The sequence below is a fragment of the Zootoca vivipara genome, chromosome 3, assembly GCF_965207765.1.
Source record: "Zootoca vivipara chromosome 3, rZooViv2.hap1.1, whole genome shotgun sequence".
NCBI classification, from domain to species: Eukaryota; Metazoa; Chordata; class Lepidosauria; order Squamata; family Lacertidae; genus Zootoca; species Zootoca vivipara.
In genome coordinates this window covers 76,393,858-76,421,588 of record NC_142586.1, presented here as the reverse complement: position 1 = coordinate 76,421,588, position 27,731 = coordinate 76,393,858, and the positions used below count along the sequence as shown (strand labels likewise).

General features: G+C 39.5%; 1 protein-coding gene across 3 annotated transcripts in view; it reads left to right on the top strand.

Moving 5' to 3' along the window:
* The window catches only part of PLD5 (phospholipase D family member 5), an 89,804-nt gene extending 82,108 nt beyond the window's left edge, over window positions 1-7,696 (top strand). For all 3 annotated transcript variants that reach the window (XM_088666486.1, XM_088666487.1, XM_035110555.3), the window contains exons 6-10: window positions 421-618; window positions 3,288-3,427; window positions 5,221-5,386; window positions 5,671-5,785; window positions 6,135-7,696. In XM_088666486.1, the coding sequence (XP_088522612.1) occupies window positions 421-618; window positions 3,288-3,427; window positions 5,221-5,386; window positions 5,671-5,785; window positions 6,135-6,367 (852 nt within the window). In that variant the 3' untranslated portion in view covers window positions 6,368-7,696. The remainder of the gene's footprint in view (window positions 1-420; window positions 619-3,287; window positions 3,428-5,220; window positions 5,387-5,670; window positions 5,786-6,134) is intronic.
* The last annotated feature ends 20,035 nt before the right edge of the window (window positions 7,697-27,731 follow it).

The window sequence follows — 27,731 nt, the reverse complement described above, 5'->3', positions numbered from 1 at the left end:
ATTTTCTTTCTTCCACCATGTTTCACTGGATATAAATTTAACTTTTTTAAAAAAAAATCAAATACTTGTGTTGTGTCCCAAGATCTACTTTGTTAAACCAGGACTCCCACATTATCAACACAAAATGTCATAGAATCATAGAGTTGGAAGAGACCACAAGGGCCATCCAGTCCAACCCCCTGCCAAGCAGGAAACACCATCAAAGTGTTAGCCATTCATGAAGAATACTTTCAATATTAACAATATATTTGAAACTTCTTTACAGTAAGGTGCTGGCCTAATATTGCATTTACTTCCATAGGGCACTCACACTTGAGACTATCTACTCAAAATAATGAACTTCTGACGAAATTATGTTGACCAGTTGAGATATTTTTGCTGGGCAATGTGCTCTCAATTATATGCACTTCTCCTTCACAGATGAAAGAGCTTGGAGTCATTGTATACAACTGCAGCTGCCTGGTGTTAGATTTACAAAAGATATTTGCCTTGTACAGCTCACTAAAATCCAAGAGCAAAATCCCACCTCTTTGGTCTAAGAGACTGTATGCAGTATATGGCACTGAAAATAAACTGGCTCTTGAGTTGAATGAAACCAAATCAGAAGTCTTTGTTTCGGTGAGTTGGTTTGTGTTGTTAGCTTTGGTTTTGTGTGCTTGTGCTCGTTGTTTATTATATTATTTTTAGACAGGTTGAGATGTTAAAGCCCTATGTAAGTTCAGATTGAATTAGTATTTTCACATGTCCTCTTAAATAACATCTGACTGGCTCACATCAACACCTTAGAACTTGGCTGCCACTGATCTCTGACGCAGTCTATATTTTTATTATTTAGAAGCTTTCCACAATTCCAATCTACAGCTGCCTTGCTAAAATGTGCTTAAGAAGAATTGAGATCTGTGATGTGTAACACACAAACTAACCACTTCCTGCTCTCTTCAGAACCCATTTAACCTTTTTTATAGCTTCAGAGAAGACTACAACCCAATGATTCAGGCATGGGGAGAGAGTATTAAAAACCTCATGGCCACAGGTTAGCCACCCTGATTTAAATCTAGCTATTTATTAATGACTGCTCCAATAGTCTCCCAGTGGCCAATTTTTTGTGGTACACCAGATTTGTCATTTTAAAAATGAAAATTATTTTATTTTTTAGTTATTCTAGGTTATTGATCCCATTGGTACTACTGTTATACAGAAGGTTTTTAAATTTGTCCATTTCAGAAACATTTTTTTTAGTTTTTTAAAGAAAACCTAATTGAGTTTTTTAAAGTTTTGGACCATTCTTGCAAATCCCAAAAAGCATTTTATAACCTCCTAAGACTTCCCAAATTGTCCATGCCCACTTCTACCCTTCTGCCATTCCCACTTTAACATGTGGCACCTGACTGAGCATAGGTCAATATGACCCTCAGCTTGAAAAAGATTACCAGTCCTGATTTAAATGAAGGCAATTTAATTCAGTGATTTAAATCAGCAAGAAAAGAGACTTATCCACCCGAACAAAAACATGTCAGATGCAATGTCTTCTACAGATCCCTTATAACCTCTCTTTTATTAGTTCTTAAGCAAGTAGAACCTGCAAAAATATGGTGTCTGGAGTGTTTCTGTCCCAGGGAGTCAGCAGTACCATTTCTAGAGTACTACATACAATCCCCGCCCCGCCCGGTTTTCTATTTGTTCCCCCTCCAGTCAGTCAGCAGTCTACATCTACTGAGAATGCTCAGTTATCATCAGGTTTTAAGTCCAACCACCTACAGAGGGCTTGTCCCCTGAAGAGTTGTTTTGTATTTTAGCAAGTTCAAGCCTGCTGATATCACCCTCCTATGTGAGGATGGTGCTAGTGTGGCTGCATAAGTACAGTCATACCTTGGAAGTCGAATAGCCTAGTTCTCGAATGTTTTGGCTCCCAAATGATCAAAACCCGGAAGTGACTGTTCCGGTTTTCAAACATTCTTTTGGAAGCCGAACATCCGACGGGGCTTCTGATTGGCTGCAGGAACTTACTGCAGCCAATCAGAAGCCGCAATTTGGTTTTCGAACATTTTGGAAGTCAAACGGACTTCTGGAATGGATTCCGTTCGACTTCCAAGATACGACTGTATCCACATTTAGAATTACAGATCTATAGACTTGGAAGGAGCCACAAGGATCCTCTAGCCCAGGCATCCCCAAACTGCGGCCCTCCAGATGTTTTGGCCTACAACTCCCACGATCCTTAGCTAACAGGACCAGTGGTCAGAGATGATGGGAATTGTAGTCCAAAACATTGTAGTCCAGAACACATTTCTGGATAAAAAAATCCACCAACAGTGTGCATACATTATCATGTGGTAAAGAATGCCAGCAAGAGTATTTTACCTTGTATGTCTGGACTACCTCTTTCTCCTTTTATGCTTTGTGGCTGCGATTTTAAGTCTGTGTGCTCTATCTTCAGCAACCATTGTGGTATAGTTGCTAAGCAACAGAAAATCATCTCTCTGATAAACACAAAAGAACATGTACTTTCTGTGTCAGGTCGTGGAAGCTGCTGACTGCTTTTCAGTATTAATGACTTTACTGTTTGAATTATTTATTATTGCATTATTATCACACAGACAGCCAGGGTGTAACATTGATATAGCTATGGCACACACCACACATGCCAGACTGGGTATAATTTTTGGAGACAAGGAAGAAAGGAAATGGAATAGAAGCTATTAAAAAAAAGTAACACAATGGAAAATGTAACAGAAGCTTGCCAGTTGCATTAAGCCAACAATAAATTTTTCAAGTTTCATAGAACAATGCCTTTCAACAGCAACAACTGTCATTATCTTGCTCAACATGTACCTGCAAATATAGATGGTTAGCCCTAATTTGAAAAATTATGGTTTTTGACAGTGGTTTGGTTGCAGTAGCTTCTGTGCAGGAATGTCAGGAAGTAACATGTTGTTTTAGCACTTAAAAAAATAGGATACACATTCTGGCTCTTTATGGGGGTCTGTTTAAAATGTAATGAATACAAAAAATCTGTTAGGTCTTTTGCTGGGTCTACTTGATCCTTCATTTCAGTATCAGAGATAAGGGTTGTATTTCATATTTGAAAAGGTTGGGCTGAATCCTATGGCACATCAGACAATAACTTCCTCAAATTAATTTGGATGTAACTGCTGAACTTTTTTTTTAAAAAAAATGAGGAAGTGTAATAGCTTTTGTATTAATTCTACACTGAAGAAAGATGAAAAAGCAAAATCATATCCTTTGTACAACTTCTGATATAATTTTCAGTCTTTTTATCTTCACAGAATTCTCCCAAACTCCTATGCCCTAAGGACAGGGTTTTGGATGTTGATGCTATCTATAGTGTTGTTGATAATGCACAACAATTTGTGTACATAGCTGTTATGGATTATCTGCCTATTATCAACATCACAAATCAAACAAGGTTGGTGAATACCAGAAATCTACATTTATCTGACAGTGTACCAATATATAAAAACTGTTGCTTCTGAAATCGACATATATTTAGAGATTTCCATGGGGCAAAGTCCATTAGATCAATTCTTCTCTTGGATGTCAATGAGTTTGCAAATATAAAATCTAGAGCAGGAAGTGATATGAATGTAATTGTTACAAATCATGTCTTCTCCTGAACAGAAATTGCTCAAATAGCATACTAGTTGAGAAGAGCACAATCATTTATTAGATATGAGTCTCTTAACATTAAACAAACAAACAAACAAATAGAAGATGATAGTTGAGCATCTCCAATACTTATCCACAGAAGACATGCAAATGTGTTTTTTTTATTGGGTCACCAGGCTGCCAAAAATGTTCCACAGCCAGAGAAAAATAGGCAACATGCCATTTGGCATGCCGTTTATTTCCCAAGCTTAAGTTCTCAATTAATTGTTTTTTCCTAACATGTTACTCATTTAAAATGGACAACTAGATTTTAAGCTTTCAACAGTTTAAAAGTTTTTCATCCTAGCAATGCATATACAGTACCATAATCTCCCCATCACAACCTGCCTATTAATAGTGACCACCTGTGGCAGAAGGATTTATTTTTCCATGCTGGGTGTGTAGTCCTTACATAAGGGCTATCTGCTTACTGCAGGCACCATGAAAAACTGTGGAGCCCTATGAACTACCAGCTTCTATTCCCCCATTTCAGTGCTTATGCACCTTCATATATTATAGCTATATATATATATATATATATATATATATATATATATATATATATATATATATATGCAGTGGTGCACTCCCCATGGAATGCCCTTTCAGCAGATGTTAAGGAGATAAAGAAATACCAAAAAAATTATAAGACTTCTGATGGCAGCCCTGTATTGGGAAATTTTCAACGTTTGACGTTTGATTATATTTTAATATTTTGCTGGAAGCCACCCAGAGTAGCTGGGGAACCCCAGCCAGATGGGTGGGGTATAAATAATAAAATTATACACACACACACACATATCCCCTAAAAATTGGGCAGGGATTTTTACTAGTTACTCTGCTCTACCCATACCCTGAGGTCATCTTGGGAGCTCTTCTCCCTGTGCCTTCTCAATCAGAAGTTTGAAGGTTGTCATAAGTGCTTTTTCAGCAGTGGCACTCGGCTACCGAGTTCTCTCCCTAGCAAAGCCCACCTAACACCCACATTGCTATCTTTTTTTGTGCCAAGTTAAGACCTTTTTTCTTTTCTTTCAGGTCTTTTAAGATCTGGTTTTAAGTTCCTATGGTATAGTAGTTTTAATCTATATATTTGGTGGCTACATAGATTATTTTATTGTGCTGGTTTTCAATTTCAGTTTTCACACTGGTTGTTTCTTAAGCTCATTGTGGTTTTATTGTACTATGGTTTTATTGATACATTTTTATTCTGTTTTTATTCGTATGACACCCAGACAATTTATTTTATGAGATTCTCATAAATAAATAAACGAAATAATAATTATCAGTTGGAAAGTTCCTTGCCAACCCTTTCATTCACTGGTATCTCACCACCTAGAGAGTTCCTAATGACATATGATACAGCTGGTGAATTATCCTTCTTGAATTCTAGTCCTCTGGCCAGTCATATAATGCAGAACTCTGTGTTCTGCTAACAGCTGCACCATAGTAGACCCAGCTGGATGAGGTTCTTGTTTTCTTTAGTTTTCCTTGAGTTAGCAAATCCTTTTTCTCTAAAAAAAATTATGTAAATAACATTGGATGCTCTTTCCCTAGGTATTGGCCATATTTGGATGGAAAGATAAGAGAAGCTCTGATTTTACGCAATATTAAAGTACGACTCCTCATAAGTTTATCAAAAGACACAAATCCACTCACATTTAACTTTGTTTCATCTCTTAAAGCAATTTGCACCGAAGTTTCTGGCTGTAGGTTAAAAGTTGTAAGTATTCCTCATGTTGTTTCTTATAAACCTAAAACAATTTCCAAGCAAATTTGTTCAGCTGCCTAGTTCAGCTCCACGTTTGACTTCAAATAACTGAATTCCATTTTGAAGCGGAATTCTTCTGTTTCAGTGTATCTGAAGAAGTGTGCATGCACACAAACGCTCATACCTATGACAAACTTAGTTGGTCTCTAAGGTGCTACTGGAAGGAATTTTTTATTTTTCCTTCTTCAGTGCAATCAACACATTATCTTTCACTAACTTGATATTCTTTAATGCAGAAATTCTTTGACCTTGAAGAAGAAAGTGCTTGTTATTTTAAGGAACAGAAGAACTCTTCCCTTCCTAAACTAAATCGCAACAAATATGTGGTGACTGACAAAGCAGCTTACATTGGTAAGTAAAGCATTGAATAATCTGATTCCAGGCTGTTGTTTATATATACAGTACAAATCTAAAATAACAACTGATTGCACAATTAAGAATGAGATAAACCTTGGCTTGTTGGTAAACATTAAATGCAAAAAATCAGAAATATATAGCAGTATCCATCACCCTCTCACCCTACTTGTGAGCCATTGAAAACATCATGCAGGAAAGTGAGGTCCAGCTACTTTTAGCATAGTGACATGCACAAAGGAAAGGATTTCAATGGAGAAAGGTGAGATTAAGAGCAATGGCTGTTCTAGAGAAAGCTTACACCCAATGTTAACATATCCTTGTATGTGCTTTCATTTATTTGCAGGTAATTTTGACTGGGTTGGGACCTATTTTAATCGTAATGCTGGAGCTGGCCTTGTCATCAAACAGACAGACACAGGAAACAAGACTAGCATCATCAAGCAACTGAAAGCTGTGTTTGAAAGGGATTGGTATTCAAATTATGCTAAAAGTTCGACCACAAAAATTCCAAACTGTTTAAGCTTCAAACATAACAAAGCAGTAGCAAATAAGACTGCCCAAAGCAATGTGAATTGAAGCCTGTTCTGCTGTTCACTGCAACTAATGGAGAAATAGAATGGGACTGATACTGATCTCCCCTTTCATATTTACAGACAATAGACTTTTTAAACAAAGCAAAAGAAAATTTATAGGAAAAAGCACACTTATATAAAATGTTCTTTAAACTATATTCTCTATACTGAATTATTTACAAATATTAGATTTGTTACTGCTGAAACTGAATGTCATTCCTGCTTTATTGTTGGTTTGGAGGTACCACATTTAAATTTAAAAGCATGCTTTGATACTTCGGTTTTAGAGTTATTCCTACCTCTCTTTTCTGATTAGCATAAACAAGGCAAGTTTGATTACTAAACAAAATTCTTAGATTGGTTGATATTAAAGTACAGATTTTACCCAAAGGAAAAGATACAGGTATAAGCAAGCTCTTTTTGATATATCTCCAGTATGTGACCATCCTGAAGCATTTTTTTGTTTCAGCATTATTGACCTGATTTATCCCATTATGCCCAGTCCAAATGTATTAAAATTTATTTATTTTCTTGCTTTGCTCCAATCATGATGCAAAGGGCACAAATGAATCAACTTTTAACTGTTCAGTCAATGGCATACTAGTCCAACTAACTCCGATTTCTGACAAATATTTTATTCTGATTCTCTTGCTTCATCACTGTAAGTAGGTATTTTTAAAATATTTTTTGTGTGTGTTTTTTTACACTGGGCAGCAATAGTGTGTATGTAATTTTCTTCTTCAAAGTAGCATATTTGTCAATTGTCAATTTGGGGGTAATGATTACCATTCGACTAAAGTAAACATGTAACTTTGTTTCTGTAGAACTAATATGTACCAGCATTCCTTTGGCTCACCTGCTTTGTTTTTCATGAAATAGGGCATTACCCAGCACAAGCACAGAGCCCATGCATGGAGGCTTCCCAAAGGTCTTGATAGAGTCCTGTTTCCTGCCCTCTCTGCCTATCCTGGCAGTGCAACAGATCATAAGAGAGAATGAGACATTTGAACATGTCCCCATTCTCTCTGTTACTTCTGCTCTCTCTGCCTATTGCAAATTACTTATGTTTGGAGCATGAGTAATTTACATGGTGTGGATGATGGATTGCTGGACAGAGATATGAGAAACATGCACAGACCTCCATTTCTCCTAGTGTCAAGCTGCCTTTGTACATACTCATCCGCATACATAGGTAGCTGGTAGGAGGTGTTGCAATCGTAGTGCAAATGCACTGTTTTCGTGATGTTTTGACGCACATCTGAAATGTCATCTTTTGAAAGCATTTAATGGGATACTGATTGAAATCAATTTGATTAAACAGATTTTGCTTACAGCCACTAGAGATTCTGTTAGCAAAGAAGCGTTGTGGATTCACTCATAAAATGGTGACCCTAGTGAGATGTTTCACTATTTAAATAGTCCTCTTATTACTATTTAGGTTACCTGGGGGAGGAGGTCCAAATGATTACAGTTTTATTTTCTTCCAGGTAAATGTCCTTAGGCTCAAGTTCTAGGCATCATTTTGGTTTAATTTACCAACCTTTCTTTCTTTACTTTTTTCACAATTTCTACCACAACATTTAGTTATTTTTCCCTTTAAATAACAGATTAATTTCCTAATATCCAATGCCATCAATGATGCCATTAATAAGTAGCAGTTTGTAAAATATCACAATTTGACCCTTAGAATTTCTGATTCTAAGAATCCAATTTGATTTTGAAATCATAGAGTGTGTCAGTCCTGACAAGATATTAAAATCTCTATCATCTATCTATCTATCTATCTATCTATCTATCTATCTATCTATCTATCTAATCTGTACAAACATATGTTCACTTCTAGCACTGAAATGCATAGCTTAAAATGTAGATGCTAGCCCAGGCATCCCCAAACTTTGGCCCTCCAGATACTTTGGACTACAATTCCCATCATCCCTGACCACTGATCCTGTTAGCTAGGGATCATGGGAGTTGTAGGCCAAAACATCTGGAGGGCCGCAGTCTGGGGATGCCTGTGCTAGTCCATGGTAATCATTTTAGCACAGTTTCTCAGAGCAGATTCCCGCTACAAAAGGTGGACCAAAATTAATCTGTGTGACTCTCTCATCAAGTATCAACTAGTACCAGCAAGTCCAAATGTGCAATGTTCTTATTGTGGGAAGAAAATATGAATCATTATGACCCACGTGTGGGCTAAATAACAAAAGAATCAGCCACATGCCTGGATTCAAAATGCAGGGCTAATCTCACTTTCCAGCAGAAGAGAGCCCCCAGCAGCAGAGTTTGAATTCACAAAAGTCAAGCAGCAGTATAGTGTTAGAAATATAGGTTGTTAGACCCTTTTATCACATCTAGTCCACTTGCAAACAGCGCTCCACTCTTTTTACTCCCCTTGCAATGACCACACACTGTTAAGTAACTTTTAAATTCTTTAATTACAAAAGTTCCAAGGGTCAGATTTATGTATTTATCCAAGCAGCAGCAAGGGCGACATAGGCAGAATATTCTTTGGTACAAAATACAGAAAGATAGCTTCAAACATGTGTTCTAAGCTCGGAGCTTGCTCAGACATGTCTTCCTTGGTCAGTTACATGGCATAAGGGAGAGGGAACAGATATGGCTTCACTTTCTTCCTAATCAAAGAAGAAGGTGTGTGACCTAGTTGAGTCTAATAATCAGCTCTATGTCTTAACTCACTCATGCATAGTTACATTTGACTGCAATTTCCCACACTCATGACAATGGTTCCAGGCCAAGGCTGCCAGTGTTTCAGCTGTGCATTTGGGTGGTTTGTTCAGTGTTTTTCATAGTTTATCTACTTGAATGGTGTTTGCTAAATGTCTTTATCAATAGTAATGCTGCAGCGAGACTAACAGGCATAAACACACCCAAGTGTAATAATTGTAAGCTACAATCCTAAAAGCAATTATACATGTATGTGCTCCATCAATTTTTAAGGAATCTGTATGTGTGTAGGACTGCAGCCACATACATATCTCTGGGCCCTTAGGTGCACAATGAACATTCATACCAGCAGCACAACTGCATTGTGTACACATTCATTTTCAATGAACACAGAAACCAGGCAGTGTGTTCCATATGTGTCACATCAGAGCTTTCAAGCTCTGAGCAGATTGCTGGAATTGAGGAAGTGTTCAGAATTGTAGCCACTCCAGTGTAAATAAAGGTTTTGTTGATATAGCATGTTGTCCAAACCACAGAGCATCCTTGGCAGTAAGAAAGAATAGGGAAGTGAAAATATATTTGATTTCAAAGACAATCAACAAACCATCATTTATTTCAGATGACCTTAGATGAAAAGTCATGATCACAATCCTGCTCACAGTTTTCTAGTATATAAAAGGCTGCATGATATGACTTGAGACTACTGGTGGGGTTTTGCATTAATGATCTTGCAGGCAGAATCCCATCAATGCACTCCCACCAAAGCCTTCTAATTGCTGCTGTGAATTCTGGGGTGCTCTGTCATATTGCAATATGACAGAACACCCCAGAATTCCAAAAGAAATCAGCTTTATTCTTAAATTAATATAAGCTATAACTGTTGCTTGCTATAAATGCATGCCTTCCAACATGTGGCAACGGAAAATCAGGACGCCAACTTCCGGGGCTGCACTCGTACAGGAGTCATGCAACTCGCATGAGACCACAGCCCTGAAAAAAGAGCTTTTGGGGGGGGGTGCAGGATTGCAGCAACAAAAATGTGACTCCATTTTTAACATGCTTGGAGATCAATGTATGGTGCCGATATAGCTAGCTTTATGTCAGGGTTTGTATGTCTCTATCTCCAATGTCTTCCCCATATAATCTGCAGTAATGCAAGCTGAATAACTGCAATGTGCTGTGCGTGGGGACTACCTCTAGAGAGTCATCAGAAATATCACTTGGGGCCCAGAATGCTGCAACAAGGATGTCAGTGGGTGCTTGCCATGGGATGATGTTAACACCTGTGCCGCTGCAGCCACACTAACTGCTGATTCATTTCCAGGCACAATTCAAAGTGTTGGTGATGACCTTTAAAGTTCTAAATGGCTTGGATACAGGGTTCCCAAGGGACTGTTTCTTTGCATTTAAGCATGCCTGCTCCTTGACTGCAGAGGTAGTTTCCATTCCCATCTGTTGCTGAGACATAATTGGTAAGGCCTTATTGGTGAGTATGCGCAGATGAGAAATAACTTATCCAATGATAAGTTGAATACTGCTTTTCACTGACTGGCTAAAACAGCAGGCGTTTGTTTTGGTAGGCAGCTGTATTTTTGATAACAATTTATCGTTTCCTACTACTATTAATCAAAACACTTGTCCATTCTTGGGAACAGCTGCTTCCTGCCATGTTTGGTGTATTTATAATACAACTATTTTGGGTTGTATTGAGAATGAATAAAAAAATATGAATAGATAACACATAATTTTGCATTAAGACTGCAACCTTATGCAAACTTACCTGCAAGTAAGCACCATTTAATTGAGTGGTACTTTCTATTGACTGGACATGTACAGGATTGCACTGCAAAGCTTATAATTATGGTTTCTAAGCATGCAAGAGTATTGATGTACGACTGCATTTATCTTCAAAGATTATTGCACTTTTACAACTCGATCTGACAGTTCTGAAGCACTGAAGACATCAATAATTTTGTTGGCTTCTCTTCTTTCCTAAAACTTTAATCATTCCCACTGCTTTCCTTTGGATTATTTCCACTTTTTTAGCATCTGTCTTCTAATATGGAGCCTAATCCAGAAGTTACTTCTCCAAGTAATATCTTACATGTGCCAAACAAGTAGAAGGAGGCTATTAATTCCTTTGTCTTGCATCTGATTCTTTTGGCATTGCAACCCAAAACTGCTTATATTTTGTTACACAGTCATGCTGATTAAATGTTTAGTTCATCTGCTGTGACCCCTTAAATCCTCAGCAGAGGTAATATGTAGCTAGATATAATTACAAAAATCATTAAGTGGGCATGTTCATCCATTAGAAAAATCCAACACAGTTGGACAATACCTTTATTTGGACCAACTAAATTTCACAAAATACTGTGCAAGTCTTTTAGTGCTTCAGAACGCTTATTCGGGCTGTATGTTAAATAAGTAGAGGAAAAGATGGGCATGATGTTGGAATGCAAAAGTCTGCCGTTCTTTACAGACTTTGCAAGTTTGTAAGGTAACATATGGGAGGTGTTACTTACACTGAATTAGGTTAGTCTCAATTAGGTACAAAACCTAGTAGATTTCAGGTTGCACAAAGGACTGCTGTTCTCACTACTTCCGTCTTCAACCAAACAGAGCACAGTAATTCCTTTCTAAATTTGTGGATGTGTTGAGTCTGCAAATTTGTTTTGCCACTCTCGTTTATCCGTTTCAATAGAATTTTGGTAACTCTTTCCTTTCCAAGATCTAGCTCACAATAGTCTTTAGAGTTCTGCAGGTTTCAGATTGGTCCTTGGTTCCAGTTACTCCAAAATTTGATTTTAGCATATTGTACAAAATATATAATTGAGAATAGGATATATTTCATGATATGTGAGAGGATGATGTAAATCTCTTCCGAAAATTAGAGAAAAGCCCACTCCCACCGCTTCTTTCTTCCGTATCATAGTTTTCAGTGCTGCTATTAGATAATGTACCAGATATTCAAACTGCACCAAAATGCTTCCCTTCATTAAGTGATCTGATCACGTGTCTTGACGCTTTCTGGGGATATTGCTTTGGCTGCTTTTGGGCAGAAAATGTCATTTATAAATATTAATACGATAATAAATAAGACCAAGAATTCTGAGTGCAGCTTCTTATATTACATAGCTGCCAAGTTTTCCCTTTTCTCGCGAGGAAGCCTATTCAGCATAAGGGAAAATCCCTTAAAATAAGGGATAACTTGGCAGCTATGTTATATTACAAGGCATCCACCTTTGTCAAACTGATAAATACATGGCTGTGAAGGCAGAATCTCACTGAATCACCAATTACTCGATCATTCGTGGTTTTCTGCTGTCAGTGTCATTTATTTATTATAAGCATCTAATAAATTTCTCAGGGTGGTTTACAATAAAATTCCGTAGAAAATGCACTTTAAGCAAAATATTTATAAATATGTGTAAAGCAATAACTAATACATACATACATATGGAAACAAATGCTGCACCCAATATTGCAGTCTTAAGCCGCAAAGGGCTATAAAGTTCAAAACCAATACTTTGGATTGGCCTGGAAACGAACTTGGTGCCAAGATGTCATCTGAACTCCCCAAACCATCCTACTGTGCTGTCACCCAAACATATGCAATGTGGCAGCTTTGTATGATGCCACTATGCCCCCAAATATTGACAGTGCTGCTGCAAGTGAAAACACAGATCCCAGTGATTCCATCTTGTCCTTTATTGCCAATGAAAACATGAGACCAGACCATCCTGACTGCAGACATTGGTAATATCTACAGTGACACAAGACCAGACAGACAATTAGCCTGTTTGCCCAATTTTTACATCTTTGTTAGTGGAGGAAGTCTTAAGGCTAGGTCCAGGGATAATTTTACAGGGTTTTTGCATGGCATGAACAGCATCTTCTTTTCTAAGAGGTAGCTCACATTCTGTGGTGTCGCTTAGCCTGCCTCTCAAATTTCTCTTTCCCTTGCTGGAGCCATGCATGCCTGCTTCAAAAGTATGGATTACAAATACGTGTCTATTGCTGAGTTCAGCAGCTGATTCTTTTTGGCTTCCATATTATTGGCCTTTATCTTATAATATACCTCTGTGGATAGAGAAGGATCTAGCCTATGCATTAACATAGGAATCAATGACAAATTTGAGCCTTATGAAGTGTAAGCAAGCTAGGCATTTGAGCTCCCACAGCCAGCTGATTTAGATAGAGGATCTTCTGGTGGCTCAGAAACAGGTGCCTTGTCAATATAGTTGTGCATTGTTAGCTTCTTAAGAAACATATTTCCTTCTGTTCCATTCAATTCAATTTCTCCTCCTATCTTGTACCTTTGGGCTAGAACTACTTCTAGATTGTCACCATTTTGTAGAATGAATTCATCCATATACTGGCAAATATAGGTTGGTCAATAAACAACAGACATTGTTTAAGAGCCACACAGACTGTAAAAATCAAATCAGGATGCAAGCGCAATTAACAGGTTGTCTATATCAAGTATGACACAGACATTGCAGTTATGTTTTGTTTTTAAGAATCAATTTTAGGTAGAATGATAGAGCAATTCTTTCTACTCCAGCTAATGGGTTTTAGGTAGAGTTTACTTTCTGGGGTACTATTGTAGCATTTGCTGTAAAACAATGGAGTCTCATGGAACTCAGCCTTGTGAGTTAACTTGGCAACTTCATATTCTGTTACACCTTGGAATTAACTAAGAACTTCCTGGCCAATATATAGCGAACATCCCTATTTGCTGCTCCAGGGATACAATTGGAATTTAGAATAAAGCTTATCCTGACTTTTGAAGTCAGGATGTATTATGGGAATTAACATGTCTTACTGTACATACACTGCTTCTGTACTTTCACTGCAAAAATCACTCAAAGACTGTGTTAAGTATTAAGCAGTATAAAAAATATCTGAAATGAAATGAAAAATAAATTTCAGTAAGAGATTCCATTGGAAACATCTCAAATTTCAAAGCTTGAAAGCTACTGTGACACATACAGGAACATCCAAGTGCATTATGAGGAACCTCCAGTCAGAATTGCTTTCTTTATTATATTTTTCTACAGGATTTTTTGAGACCGAGTAAATTAGAGCCCAAATACTTTCCTGTAAATGCCTTATTTTAAGTGGACTGGAACTCATTTGGTACCTCCTTGAATTACTAGAAGGCTGACTGCATGAAACCAGGCATTTGAGATTAATATCTTCATTGCAAATATATAGGACAACAATTTCTTAAAGGGCAGGCATTTAATGGAATTATAATCTAAACAACTTCATAGAAGGATGAAATTTTTCATCTGTTCCATTCAACAAACTTTAATGTACGTCATATTTTATAATTGCCACTTTTCTGAATTTTCTCAGAATCTTTAATAAGCAATTTCTAATTCTAAAACCTAAATCACAATTTTTCAACACCTGGGAGCTAAAAAAAAGTGTTTCCCCCTCCTGCTCATATTCTCTTCTGTGATATTGACCAACCTTATTACTTGTGCTCCTTCAGGGAAAAAAAACCACATGCAAACTCATGCACTGATTGAAAAAAAGGCAATGTCTGTCTGTGAGGTTTCAGATATATCTGGAATTGTTTTTTCTTCTTGAAGTGTTGTCACAGCTACCACAATTTAGAAGCTTAATATATGTGTTATCTTGGCAGGCAGAGAAGGCAATCCTACCTCCCAATGTTGATGGTTTGGGGATAGGGTACAATATTGCACAGGACTGCTGCCTATGCCCAGGAAGATTGAATTGTCTCACTGGCAGTAACAAGCAAACCTGAAACGGAACAGCTGGCAAGCTTTGAGATGTGGCAATGAACCTGCTGTTCCCCTCCTCACTATATCCCCAGTTAGAATAGCTCTGTTACCCATTTTCTTACTTCATCATTAAGACACAACAAATATCATAGGAATCAAAGAACAGGTTTACCTGGCTGGCTACTCTATTTTCCCCATCAAATTACAGTGAGATTCATGTGAAGTTACTGTCTTTAAAGACATCCAATGAGTGATGGATTCTGACACCATCTTCCTTTTGATGGGTTGGGAAATCTTCTTTGATAAACTAGGAAAGTATGGTGTGGGTGGGTTTTTTGTTTCTGTTTTAATAACCCAGGAAACTTGTGATTTGCCACAACAACCCCAAGATAAACAAACAAGACAAGGGGGTTGGGGGACGCTGTTTCCCCCACCCCTAAATCACTATTTGAAAATCATGCATAGAATTTACAGGGGCAGTAGTGTTTGTATGGCACCATAAAATGTATATCTGTTACTTTATGCATTCTTCTGACATCAGATTGCAGATATGCTTAAGCTCTCTTTGAAAACTGCATGGCTAGCTTATGCAGTAACTTGATGTGATAAGACTACTATGTTGTTTTCTAAGACTCTATAATGTGTAGTTTGGACATGTAGCTAGAATCAGGGTTTATGGGTTGTGGGCATGATACTGACTACCTGCAGTATCAAACATTCCCAGGTTCCCTTTAACCTGGATTTGCAACAATTACAACACCGAGAACACCTAGAGAGGGTGATGGAAATCCACAAGAGGGAGTTATAAAAAAGCATGCATTATTTTGCAATTTGCTTTTAGCCCCTAAATTCTAGTTCTTTTTATGTCTGAACTATAAGCCTAAGAAAAACACAGTGAATATTTTATTTACTTGAGACAAGCCTTACAGAGTCTCCAAGCAGGAGTCATTTGCATTGCTTAGACCTGTTGCATACGGTAGATCTATTTTCTAGTGCACACGATAAATGAAATTTGCAACTGCAAAGTAGTTTTAATTACCTCTTTTTTATTTAAGCAATCAATGTGCTGTGATTTTTTAAAAAATCTGAACACAGGGCAATTGCTGCATGCTTATATAACATTAGTTTTGTTATGATATAACTTTTATGAATGCCTATGCACTGTAAATGCTTTAATACTAGAATACTGAATGTTTTGTATCCCTTTTTGTAATTATGCTATATTTATTGCATGGTTCTTTTCATGGTTCTGTTGTCCCCATAAAGTACAATCAAGGAACATGTGGTATTTTATAACATACAAAGTTCAATGTCAACTTAATCCATTACAAGACATGGTTGCACCAAGACATTTTAAAGAAACAAAACATGGTAGGAAATGGGCTTCCTACCAACAATGGGCTTGGTTCACAGCAATACATGAGTCTGTGATATATGTGTTTGTAACATTGTTGATTTTGTATCAATGGGACTAGAGGCCTTATTGGATCCTGGAGACACTTGCATAATCCAGTAGGGCTGTACAGGAATTAGTGTTTGCAAAATCAAAAGGGTAATCTGCAAGAATGTGTGATCTGTTTGGATAAAACCTGTATATCAGATATATTGGTGCAAGGCCACTTTGTCTGATATAAGAGATAAGGAGAATAAGCAATAGCCTTAGTTGTTGTCGTAGACATTGCCTCACAGCAAGTGGTAACTATTTTGCCTGACGTAAGCAACTGTGCATAATATTATCAGGAATAAATGTAGTAGAAATAGGTCTACTATAGATCTGCAAAAATTACCTGTATTCCATTCCATTTATATTACAAAATAGATAATTCCAAACAGAAATATTTCATTTGGTAAGGCACTGTTGAATATGTGAGGCATTTTTCTTTATGAATAATAATTCTCTGGGATCCGAACAGCTGCTTCAGTTCATGTTCAGTGAAATTTTTGGCAACTTTTTCCTTGAACAGCAGAGTACTGTTAAGAGCTTAGGGATGCTTCTAAAGCAATGTAACACTCAGCAAAGGAGCTCTTGGAGAAGAAATATGCTTGATTGTCCTTTGGAATATCAGAACGGGTTTTCATGCATCTTTGGATCCTATTTCTTACCTTTATAATACATTTATCCTGATCAAGTTTGGAAAACGTGTAAACACAAACAGGTTTCTCTAAAATGAACTTCCTTACCACCAGAGTGAAAAGTGCAATTTGAGGGGATGGGCAAAGACTCTGTATCTAACGACAAGATATATGTTGAGTGTTTTTCCACTGCATGGCACCCATCACAGAATGGGGAGGCAGAAGGAGGGAATGGACTATCCACCTATTTGGGGTCTAAAGGATAATCAGAGCAAAGGGCATGGAGTGTCCTTCACTCCAGGTGCCTTGGATCAGGGCCAGGGGGTGCAATCATCACTCCACTGAAGTTACAGTGGTGAAAACTGGTTGTGAACTGGGCCCATTGTTTACAGTGTTACTAAACGTAACCAAAGATCATTTGAACAAAAATTGGAATACCAAAGGGTTGGATTGATCTAGAAATAGCTTTTTATTGTATTGATAGCTTTCATATCTGAAAAATCACTGAGTGAGGTGGCCAGAAAATTGGTGTTAAAATTTTTGAAAGAGGGCTGGTAATATATTTATACTGCTGCAAACTAAGCTACCAATGAAATAACACTAAATCAAAGTATTGTGTAATGAATTGATTTCAAGCTGTGTAAGAGTTGATTTTCATGCCGGTACTATTGACTTCTTTTTCCATCGCTTTGATATCCAAGAATACCTGATATTCCATAGAATGTATTCCACCCAGCATTTTGTTCAGGCCTCTGTTTTATTTCCAAAAAGCAAGTTTTCATGCCGAGCAGAATAACTTTCTCTTTACTTCACAGAAATGAAATAAACATGTTTCAGTACATTGCAGTGCCTCTTATTTTGGTGCAGAATTAGGGCAGCCTGCCTGACAATGACAGGTCTTTGTGCTGGTCCAAAGGGACTGTTCACTCTAGTGAACAAATGCATATGATTTGATGGGAAATCCCACCAAGGGACACTGCTGTTCTAGTCCCAGACTGAAATAGAAATATATGTGTGTGTGTGTGTGTGTGTGAGAGAGAGAGAGAGAGAGAGAGAGAGAGAGAGAGAGAGAGAGAGAGAGAGACTGTTCCCTGTAGTGATGGCAAAATGTTATTTGTAGACTTATTTGTTCATTTTCTTATTTTAAATGGAGCGAGGATCGACTGCAGGTCACTGTTGTAGAGTCTGCGGTGCAGTGCAGATTCTGGATTTTTTGCTACGTAACGTATGAAACAGCCCCTGCTTTGTAGCAGGCTCTGAACAACCTCCCCCCTGGATCTCTCGACTGATCTTCTCTTCCACTGAATCTGAGATTTTTAGATAGTGGTAAAGGATACATTTTCACATACAGATTTAGTTGCCACAGAATACTGAGTATCTGTTAGTAGGGAGAGGCAGAAAAGTAGGAGGTTGGGATGAAATTAAGGAAGCTAATAGAGCAGGCACCCCCAAAATTTGGCCCTCCAGATGTTTTGGACTACAGTTCCCATCTTCCCCAACCACTGGTCCTGTTAGCTAGGGATCATGGGAGTTGTAGGCCAAAACATCTGGAGGGCCGCAGTTTGGGGATGCATGTAATAGAGATTGTGGCTGGCTTGCCAGAATCTTCACATGAGCCTTTCGCACTATGACATTTTGTGGCAAGTCTCACTAGTGCATTCTAAGAACAGGTAACACGTAAAGGAGACAAGAGAAGGAGCTTGGAAGAGCAGGTGACTGACGGATGATTCAGGAGGCTGTTTCCCTACGGACCTGTGGAACCATGACCCCTTGACCCCTACTTTGTGGGATATTTACTGCAAAACACAGAAAAGGGCTCTTCCTTACATTTGCTTGTTGACGTCCTGCAAAAGTATCCCTTTGACATCTCCCCCTTTTACCATCAGTTCTCCAGACAAGACAACGGATAGAAATGAATTGTTTTATTTCAGCCACTTTGTTCCATGCGGTTGAGTTTTCATCAATCCCACCTACTTGAAATTATGTTTCTTGGCTTCCTACTGTTAATGCTCTTGGCAACAAAAAGCTGGATCCAATACAACTGGCTTTTTTTTTTTTGCCTGTTCATTAAAAGGGCAGCTCATTAAAAATTACATAATGAACATCAGTCATAAGTAATACACATGACCTGCAAAAACACTGTGTACAAATGGCCTGCCACATTGGCAAATGAGAACAATTCAAATATCCCAGACAGCCCACTGGTGATGAATCGGTTGGGGGCATTGGTCCTCTTACAAGGCAATCCTGTTCATGTCTACTCAGAAGCAACTCCCAGTGAGTTCAGCGGGATTTACTCCCGGAAAAAATATGCATTGGATAACAGCCTTAATTCTCTCAATATTGATTGTTGCCAGATTAAGGCCGCACACTCAATCTCTCCTCTTCCTCCAACAGTACTTCCTTTTGCCTACCCTGAACCTAGAGGAAATAAATTCCTGCATAGTTATTTGTTTTAAGCATTTCATCCTGTCTTTCCACATATGCACCCTTATTAAATGTAAAATAAATCTATACTATACCTATAGCCTAATTACTATTTTCTTGCTGCGTAAAAGCATACAGTACTTTATTTCCTATTCTGCAGTCAGTAGTGCAGTTGCCAGTTAACCGATGGAATCCACTCCCTGGAGCATTTTATTATACAAGACATTCCAGCTGTTTCAGAGGTGGCATTCAATATATTTTTTTTTACTTAAATTGGATTTTTTCACATGCTTGTAAGCAGAGGATGTCAAGACCTCCTGAATCTTGAGTAAAAGTCTGCTGGCAGTGAATGTAGTTGGAGGGAGGGGAATCATCCACCAGAAAATGCATGATGATAAAACTCCCTCAAGTAACGGCTGTTAATGATTAGAGGCTCACTTGGGCATGAAATTAGTCGTTTCTGGCATGTGCGAATAATGGGCAGAAGCCTAAACTGCCATGTTAAGCCCGAAGGCTTCCATTATTTCTAACTGAGTGAGTGTGTGTTTATGCGTGGGAATCTCCAGTGTACGTTCTCTCTGGACTGCTGCAGGGGATGTCTTTGTAGAAAGAAGCAAATGTCCCCAGTTGCCCAATGCAAAGATAACAGGCAGAGAAGCAGCTAGGAGAGAGCTTGTTTATAATTGCATTCATCCGTTCAGATCCAGCTAAAACCTCTCACGTGTGCCAGGACTGGGAAAGACCTTTTCTTCTCCTGAGAGCTTGGAGACAATGCTGGACTAGTTGGACCTATGGAACACCTCAATATTGGGCAGTTTCATGTGATCATAAGTGGTGGGTATATAAGGCAGAGGTTCAACTACACAAAGAAGAACATTGTATCTGGACCAATGGTAAATATGGTGACTTTCAGAGTTTTGGACCACAACCCCAGCCAGCAGGACACTAAGGAGTAACCTCTGCTCTCCTTCCACTCCATTTTTCAGAATCCCAGTTCCATCCACATTAAGATGCCTGAAGTGAGAGCTGGACCATAAAGAAGGCTGATCGCCGAAGAATTGATGCTTTTGAATTATGGTGCTGGAGGAGACTCTTGAGAGTCCCATGGACTGCAAGAAGATCAAAGCTGTCCATTCTTAAGGAAATCAGCCCTGAGTGCTCCCTGGAAGGACAGATCGTGAAGCTGAGGCTCCAATACTTTGGCCACCTCATGAGAAGAGAAGACTCCCTGGAAAAGACCCTGATGTTGGGAAAGATTGAGGGTAGAAGGAGAAGGGGACGACAGAGGACGAGATGGTTGGACAGTGTTCTCGAAGCTACGAACATGAGTTTGACCAAACTGCGGGAGGCAGTGGAAGACAGGAGTGCCTGGCGTGCTGTGGTCCATGGGGTCACGAAGAGTCGGACACGACTAAACGACTAAACAACAACAACAATATTATTATTATTAGGCGGGGGAAGAGAGGCTTGGGAGATTATCATCATCATTATCATCATTATTTATTTGCCTCAGGTGCCAAAATAACTTGACCAGCCTTGGGAGCTGCGTACCATGACTGGGGGACTGGAGCAATGGCTGCTTTGTTTATTTATTTCATGAAGTTCATTTCATAGCATTTTATGCCTCAGGCAGCCAGATGTCTTGGGCTGACCCTGCAGAGGGTTACTATTTTGATCATAGCTGCAGACCTGTTGGAGAGATACCGCCCCTGTTCATCTAACACAGCACGACGGGTTTGCTTTTCCTATTTGCTGGTGATATTCAATCTCTAGCAAAACAAACACCAAAATAGCCCCAAGCAAAAATAACTATCTGTCTTGTTGCAGGTGGCCACAGCTGACTCTAGGCCCTTAATGAACATGCTGGAGGTGGGTGGGCTGCTTGCCGCAAATAGCAAAGAAGCAATGTTTTGCATGCCAACAAATTCCAATCACAGGGTCCCTTTAAGATTTAGTAGGTCAACCCTCTGCCTGATCTGACCCCATTCCATTTACTTCCGATCCCCTCATCCATGCTCTTTCAAAGTCTAGAACAAGCAGCAGATTTGTATGCACACACTAATCCTAAATATACTTGAGATACTTTGGTTTTGAGTCAATATGGCATCAGGGTTAGACCTTGTGCATGTCTAGGCCATAGCTGCCAAGTTTTCCCTTTTCTCGCGAGGAAGCCTATTCAGCATAATGGAAGATCCCTTAAAAAAAGGGATAACTTGGCAGCTATGGTCTAGGCATGGAAGGAGCATTGGAATGGTTCCTGGTTCCATGGTCTCGCCAGAGCAAAAAGTGTCCTTGGCTAGTGCATCTGTGAGTCCTCCAGTAAGCATCATAATAACTTTAAAGTTCTCATCAGCGCTAGTTGGAATTGTAAATATATTTGCATGTTTTGCACACATGCTGGGAAGTCACATCCATTATTCATAGCTGCCAAGTTTCCCCTTATCTCACAAGGAATTCGGCATAAGGGAATTTCCCTTAAAAAAAAGGGAGAACTTGACAGCTATGATTATTGGGTACATGCCGTGAAATACTGGTGTACACTCATGATTCTCCATATAAGGATTCCATACATTAGCTCAAACTCAGGACGAAAGGGAGAAACATGCTAAGAGGAGGGCACGCTTGGCTCGCCCAGAAGCCTATGTCTCCACTGTGGAAGGATGTGTGGATCCAGAATTGGCCTCACACAGTCACTTACGGACTCACTGTTAAAACCGTGTTCATGGAAGACAATCATACTCAGCTACGAGTGATCACAGAAGAAGAAGCAGCAGAAGCAGCAGAAGCAGCAGAAGCAGCAGAAGCAGCAGAAGAAGAAGAAGAAGAAGAAGAAGAAGAAGAAGAAGAAGAAGAAGAAGAAGAAGAAGAAGAAGAAGAAGAAGAAGAAGAAGAAGACGACATTAGCTGCCTTTGAAAGAAATTACCCATGAAAACTTATGCTTTCTCAGGGTACTGTTGCAACTTGCAGAGACACGGCAAAGATCAGAAACTAACTGCTCCTCTCCCTGATTAGATTGTAGGTCCACAAAATGCCAAGCAACTTTTTCCCCCTCATTAGAAAAGAATGGTAGGCAAGTCCTGCAAATTGCCATAAAAGAATTCCTGGCATTCACTTGCAGAAGGTATGTGTTAAAACAACCCTTCAGCATCTTAATTAGCTTTTGCTTCAAAATAATAATAATTAAAAAGTGCAAAAACTCATTAGCTGCTATTTCTGTCTTCCCCAGATCAGTCTGGGAGGCCTTGGTTGAGAAACCTTAGCTGGCAGAGATGGATGTTCACAGCGAGTGCTGCTCATCTATCTATTGCCCCTGGGATCTCTTCCAGAATACACCACCTCAAAAGCCCAGGTCTGAAGTGAGCTCAACCCTGCCTGAAGACTCGTTCCCAGCTGTGATCATTTGTATTTCAGTAACATTGCCATTTATGAAACCGCGAGCATCTTTATGTGAAATGCTGCATATAAATCAGGAGACAGCAACTCCTGTCAAGTATTCCATGGTACACTGGTGTTTCAACGATCTGTTTACATCATGGGCAGAAAAAGCTAAGTCAGGGGGGCTCAAATTGACAATTAACAATTACATGTTCTATACAACTGGAACGTCTGAAGGGTGGAAGGAGACGTGTAACACCTTTGCTCCACCTGTGCCTTTTGCTTAGATTTTATTTTCATTTTAAAGCACATTTAAATTGCTTGGCTCCCCCCAAAGAACATTGGGAGTTTGTTAAAGGTACTGAGAATTGTAGCTCTCTGTGGGAAGCCATGGCATAAAGGTGCTTTAAATTACTGGGGTGGATCGTGGGGGAAATGTCTAGCATTGACTAGGATGGGTTCATTCAGACTTCCAATTCGTGCTGTGACTTGTAGGCACAGGTCTGTGCTTGCCAGGCATTGGTCCAAAGGGTTCTTGTTGGGTCTTTTGTCCCGACACTTCCCTGGAGAAATCCGCTCTTTACTACTGAATTGGAACAAATGACAATCTGCAGAAAACCCAACAGACATTTGTTCCAAATCAGCGGGAAACAGTGGGTTTTCCCAGCAGGACAAAAAAAACCCCATTATAGTCATTAAAGGTCAGTGCTGCTGAATACTGACTGATACTGTTCAAAGTGTACATGTTAAAATTCTATTGTAATAATTGTATTGAGCAATGAGTCAGGATTCTGCTCCCCCAGAATTTTGTTTTTTATCTGATTAAACTGACCTGCAGAGCTCAGGGATGTGGGATGGAACACTGGGGCAGACAAGTCACAACAGTTCCTAGAGTGTCCACTAACAGGAACTCACCTGGAGGGACACCTGACTACAGGTCAGTTCCTGTTCCCTCAGACATGCAAATGAGTTGGATTAGACAAAAGCCCTAGCCTGCAATCACTCGCTCTCTCTTAGCTACTTCCTCCTTCGATGGGAACACATCTCAAGAGAATCTCTAGTTAGCATGGTTCTCACTCTAGGCCTGCAGCCAAGAGTGAGACCAAATGGAGTCTTACTTTACTAAGTAGTCTCTAGATATATATGTACTTGTAACTTTTCTAAGCAAGCCTGCCTTTCTGAGATTATGCTGTAACTCAGGATGAAACTGTAAGTAAACTCTATCTTATTTTATAAACACTGTGTTGTGTATTTCTTTTAAGAGGGACAAAGGGGACCTTTGCCAGGAAGTGTAATATTGAACTATAAAGTGTAATATTGTTATAGAGATTCTAGCGAATCTAACGCACATGCTTTGCTGCGCACAAAAGGGGAATGTCACTCTGCTGATATTGGAAGCTTGCTAACACAAGCTTGGATAGGATCTATCTAATAATATATCCTAATCCACATCCCTAACATTCCCATAAAAGCTTTGGTTGTCCTCCAGCAGGCTTATAGGTTCCTTTCTCTCCACGCCAAAGTCTGTTAGGAGTTGGTCCAGCCAGGAAATCTCTCTGCACGCTTCTGTAGCCGCAACATATTCCGATTCTGTAGACGATAAAGCTATACATTTCTGTTTATAACTGCCCCATGTGATAGCTCCGCCCCCATACATAAAGACATGCCCGCTTGTGGATTTATAATCAGAATTATCACCCGCCCAGTCAGCATCAGTGTACCCAATGAGCTTAGGGTCACTGACAGCTGGTAACTTTAATTTACAATCCATTGTACCCTTAAGATATCGAACCACCCTCTTCACACCAACCCAATCATGCTCAGTGGGACTACTCACTTTCCTGCTGAGAATCCCTACTGCATTGGCTAAATCAGGTCTGCATGTGGTAACTAAATACAAAAGTTTACCAATTGCTGAACGATACTCTGTGTTGTTTGGCAGCAGCTTCGAATCCTCTTGGTTCTTTAAGAAGTCTGTAGCCATCGGGGTGTCGACGGGTTTTGCATCCTGCAATTGCATACTCTCCAACAGTTCAATTATCTTTTGCTTCTGATTAAGTAGAAATGAGCCATCCTGTTCTCTTTCCACTTGAATCCCGAGGTAGTACTCAACTGGTCCTAATTCCTTCACTTGCACTTCCTTGTTGAGGTGCTGGACTACATTTTTATAATCCCTGTCATTTGACGTTGCGATTAAAAGGTCGTCAACGAAGGCAAGAATATAAGAAAATTGTCCATTACTCTGCTTAGTGTACAAACACTTGTCAGCTTCACCTTGCTTGTACCCAAGTTTCACCAGCATTCCATGCAATTTTAAGTTCCAGGCTCTGGCTGCTTGTTTTAAACCATACAGTCCCTTTTGAAGCTTGCAAACCAAATGTGCCTCATTTGGCTTTATAAAACCTTTAGGCTGCTTCATGTAAATTTCTTCAGAAATTTCCCCATGCAAAAACGCAGTAGCTATATCGATGTGTTTCACCTCCATCCCTTTAGATGCTGCGATGCTTAAAAGTAATCTTACGCTACTGTATCTTACTGTCGGTGCAAAGACTTGGTCATAGTCGTGGCCATATTGCTGTGAAAAACCTTGTGCCACTAGTCTTGCTTTGTAACGTTGCACCTCCCCTTCTGAACCCCTTTTAACCTTGAACACCCATTTGCTCCCAATTGCTTTCTTACCAGCAGGTAATTCTGTGAGTGTCCAGGTCTTGTTCTTGTGCAGTGCGTCAATCTCCTCCTGCGCGGCTTTCCTCCAGAGACTGGCTTCTGTGGCTGGCATCTGCTCTACCTCTTCCCAAGTGGAAGGTTCTGGTGGAGACGCCGACCCTGCAAAGTAGGACAGTCGTAGTGGCGGAACGCCCTTGTTGGTTCTGGATGAGCATCTGACCTCTGGTTGTGCAACCGCATCAGCATCCTCATCCTCCTCCAACGCTGGCATGTCCACGTACAGCTCCTCCTCTTCGTCTCTGGTGCCGCCAGGGGTCTGGACCTCTGCGTCTTCTGGGGTGTCGCCTGTAGGGGGTGTTGTGACACTAGAAGGTATATTAGTTCCTTGTGCTAAAGGAAAACTTATAAACTCTTCATCTGGTGACTCTCTAGAACAGTCAATAACAGTGTTCTTTGTATCAAACTTTCCTAGTTCATCAAAATGAACCACATGGTATGGGTCTACTCTGCCACTCTTTGGATCTAGAACTCTATATCCCTTTCCTCCAGGAGCATATCCAACCAGGATACCTGCTTTTGCTCTGGAGTCAAGCTTGTGTCTGCGCTCTTTGGGCACGTGGTAATAACAGACACTTCCAAACACACGTATGTGCTGCAGACTTGGGACTCTCCCGTGCCAAAGTTCAAATGGTGTGCGTTCTGCACCCTTTGTAGGCAATCTGTTTTGCAAATAAATCGCCGTATTCGCCGCTTCACCCCATAGCTTCTGTGACAAGTTGGCCTCTTTTAACATGCACCTTGTCATCTCCATAATAGACCTAAACTTTCTCTCAGCAATGGAGTTCTGTTGAGGCGTGTAAGCATCTTGTGCCATGATGGCCTTCATCTGCCGTGAGCAAAACTCTCCACCATTATCCGAAATTAAGGTGGAAGGAGCTCTCTGGAATTTGTTCTTCACCATGTTTAAGTACAGTTTGAACAATTCCGGTGTCTGACTCTTTTCCTCTAGAAAATATCCAACACAATATCTTGAGAAGTCATCTATAAATATCAGAATGTACTTATTGTTTCCTAGGGAAGGTACATTCAGCGGACCACATAGGTCAGTATGAACAGTGTCCATGACTTTTGTGCTTCTCTTCTCTGTGCAACGTGGGAAGGAAGGCTTGACTGCCTTTTCAGTTATGCAAGTTGTACAGTTTGGCATTGGTGTACTGCAATTCTTTACCTGTAGACCTTTTACCAGATTTTCCTTCTGCATTTTCAGGATAACGTTGGTGTCCCTGTGTCCAAGCCTTTTGTGCCAGAGTTCCAGATCTGGTTGATCCTTTCTGCTGGGTTGTGCAACCCTTGCAGACTCATTCTCTGAAATATCAATCTCATACACATCATTGATTAGTTTGGCTTGAATAAACACTTCACCATCTTTTATCACATTGCATTGTCCATTTTTAAATATAATTTCAAAACCTTTCTTGTCCAAACTAGACACACTTATTAGATTACAGTTCAGCTTTGGTGCATACTTAACATTACTCACTGTAGTATCAAAAGGCTCATTGTTCACTTTGAAATTCAAGTTCAAAGATCCTGCACCTATTGACTTTATAACATTTCCATCAGCAATTTCAATCTCAGACTGTTTATTATTGTCTATTTCATTGAAATATTCCCTTTTATAACAGAAATGGCTGCTTGCTGCACTGTCCAGAAGCCACTTATTGCGCTTTCCTTCACAGCTCTGGAAAGCTACATTTCTTTCTTGCAATATCATTGCACGCCCACGCCCCCCTTCTTTTCGCCTTTTGGTGGAAAGGGGCGGGATTCATTCTTTGTAGATGCTCCATACTTGCGCTCAATATCCTTTAAGATTTGCGCTGCATCATCTCTGCTATTAATTGACGTTAGATGCTTATTGCGAAGTCCACTCAAAATTATGTGTCTGGCCTCGCTGTTCATGCGTTTCCAAGTTGCTATCTTTGCTAAATCCTCTTCTGTTTCGCCAGTAGGCATAGGATTTTCAATGGCATCCAAAACATTCCTTGCATCTAAAAATGCTATCAGGCGTTGTTTCCAAAATACGTAATTGTGGTCATCTAAAGCCATTAATCCTAGGTTAACTCCACTATCAAAATCTGCAAAAGCCATCTTGGAATCTCAAACTTCTAAAAATTTCTCAAAATTCAAAAATTTGCCAAAAATTCCAAAATCAAAATCTCTAAAAATATCTCAAAATACAAAATAATCTTCACTGCCTCTGAGTTCTCAGTGCTGTAAACTCTGAGGGAGGGGAGGGGTAGCTAATCCCCTAGGCACACTGGAGAACAATAGACCATGTGCTTACCAGGAAGTTCTAACTGAAAAAATCCTACTCAGTTCAAAAT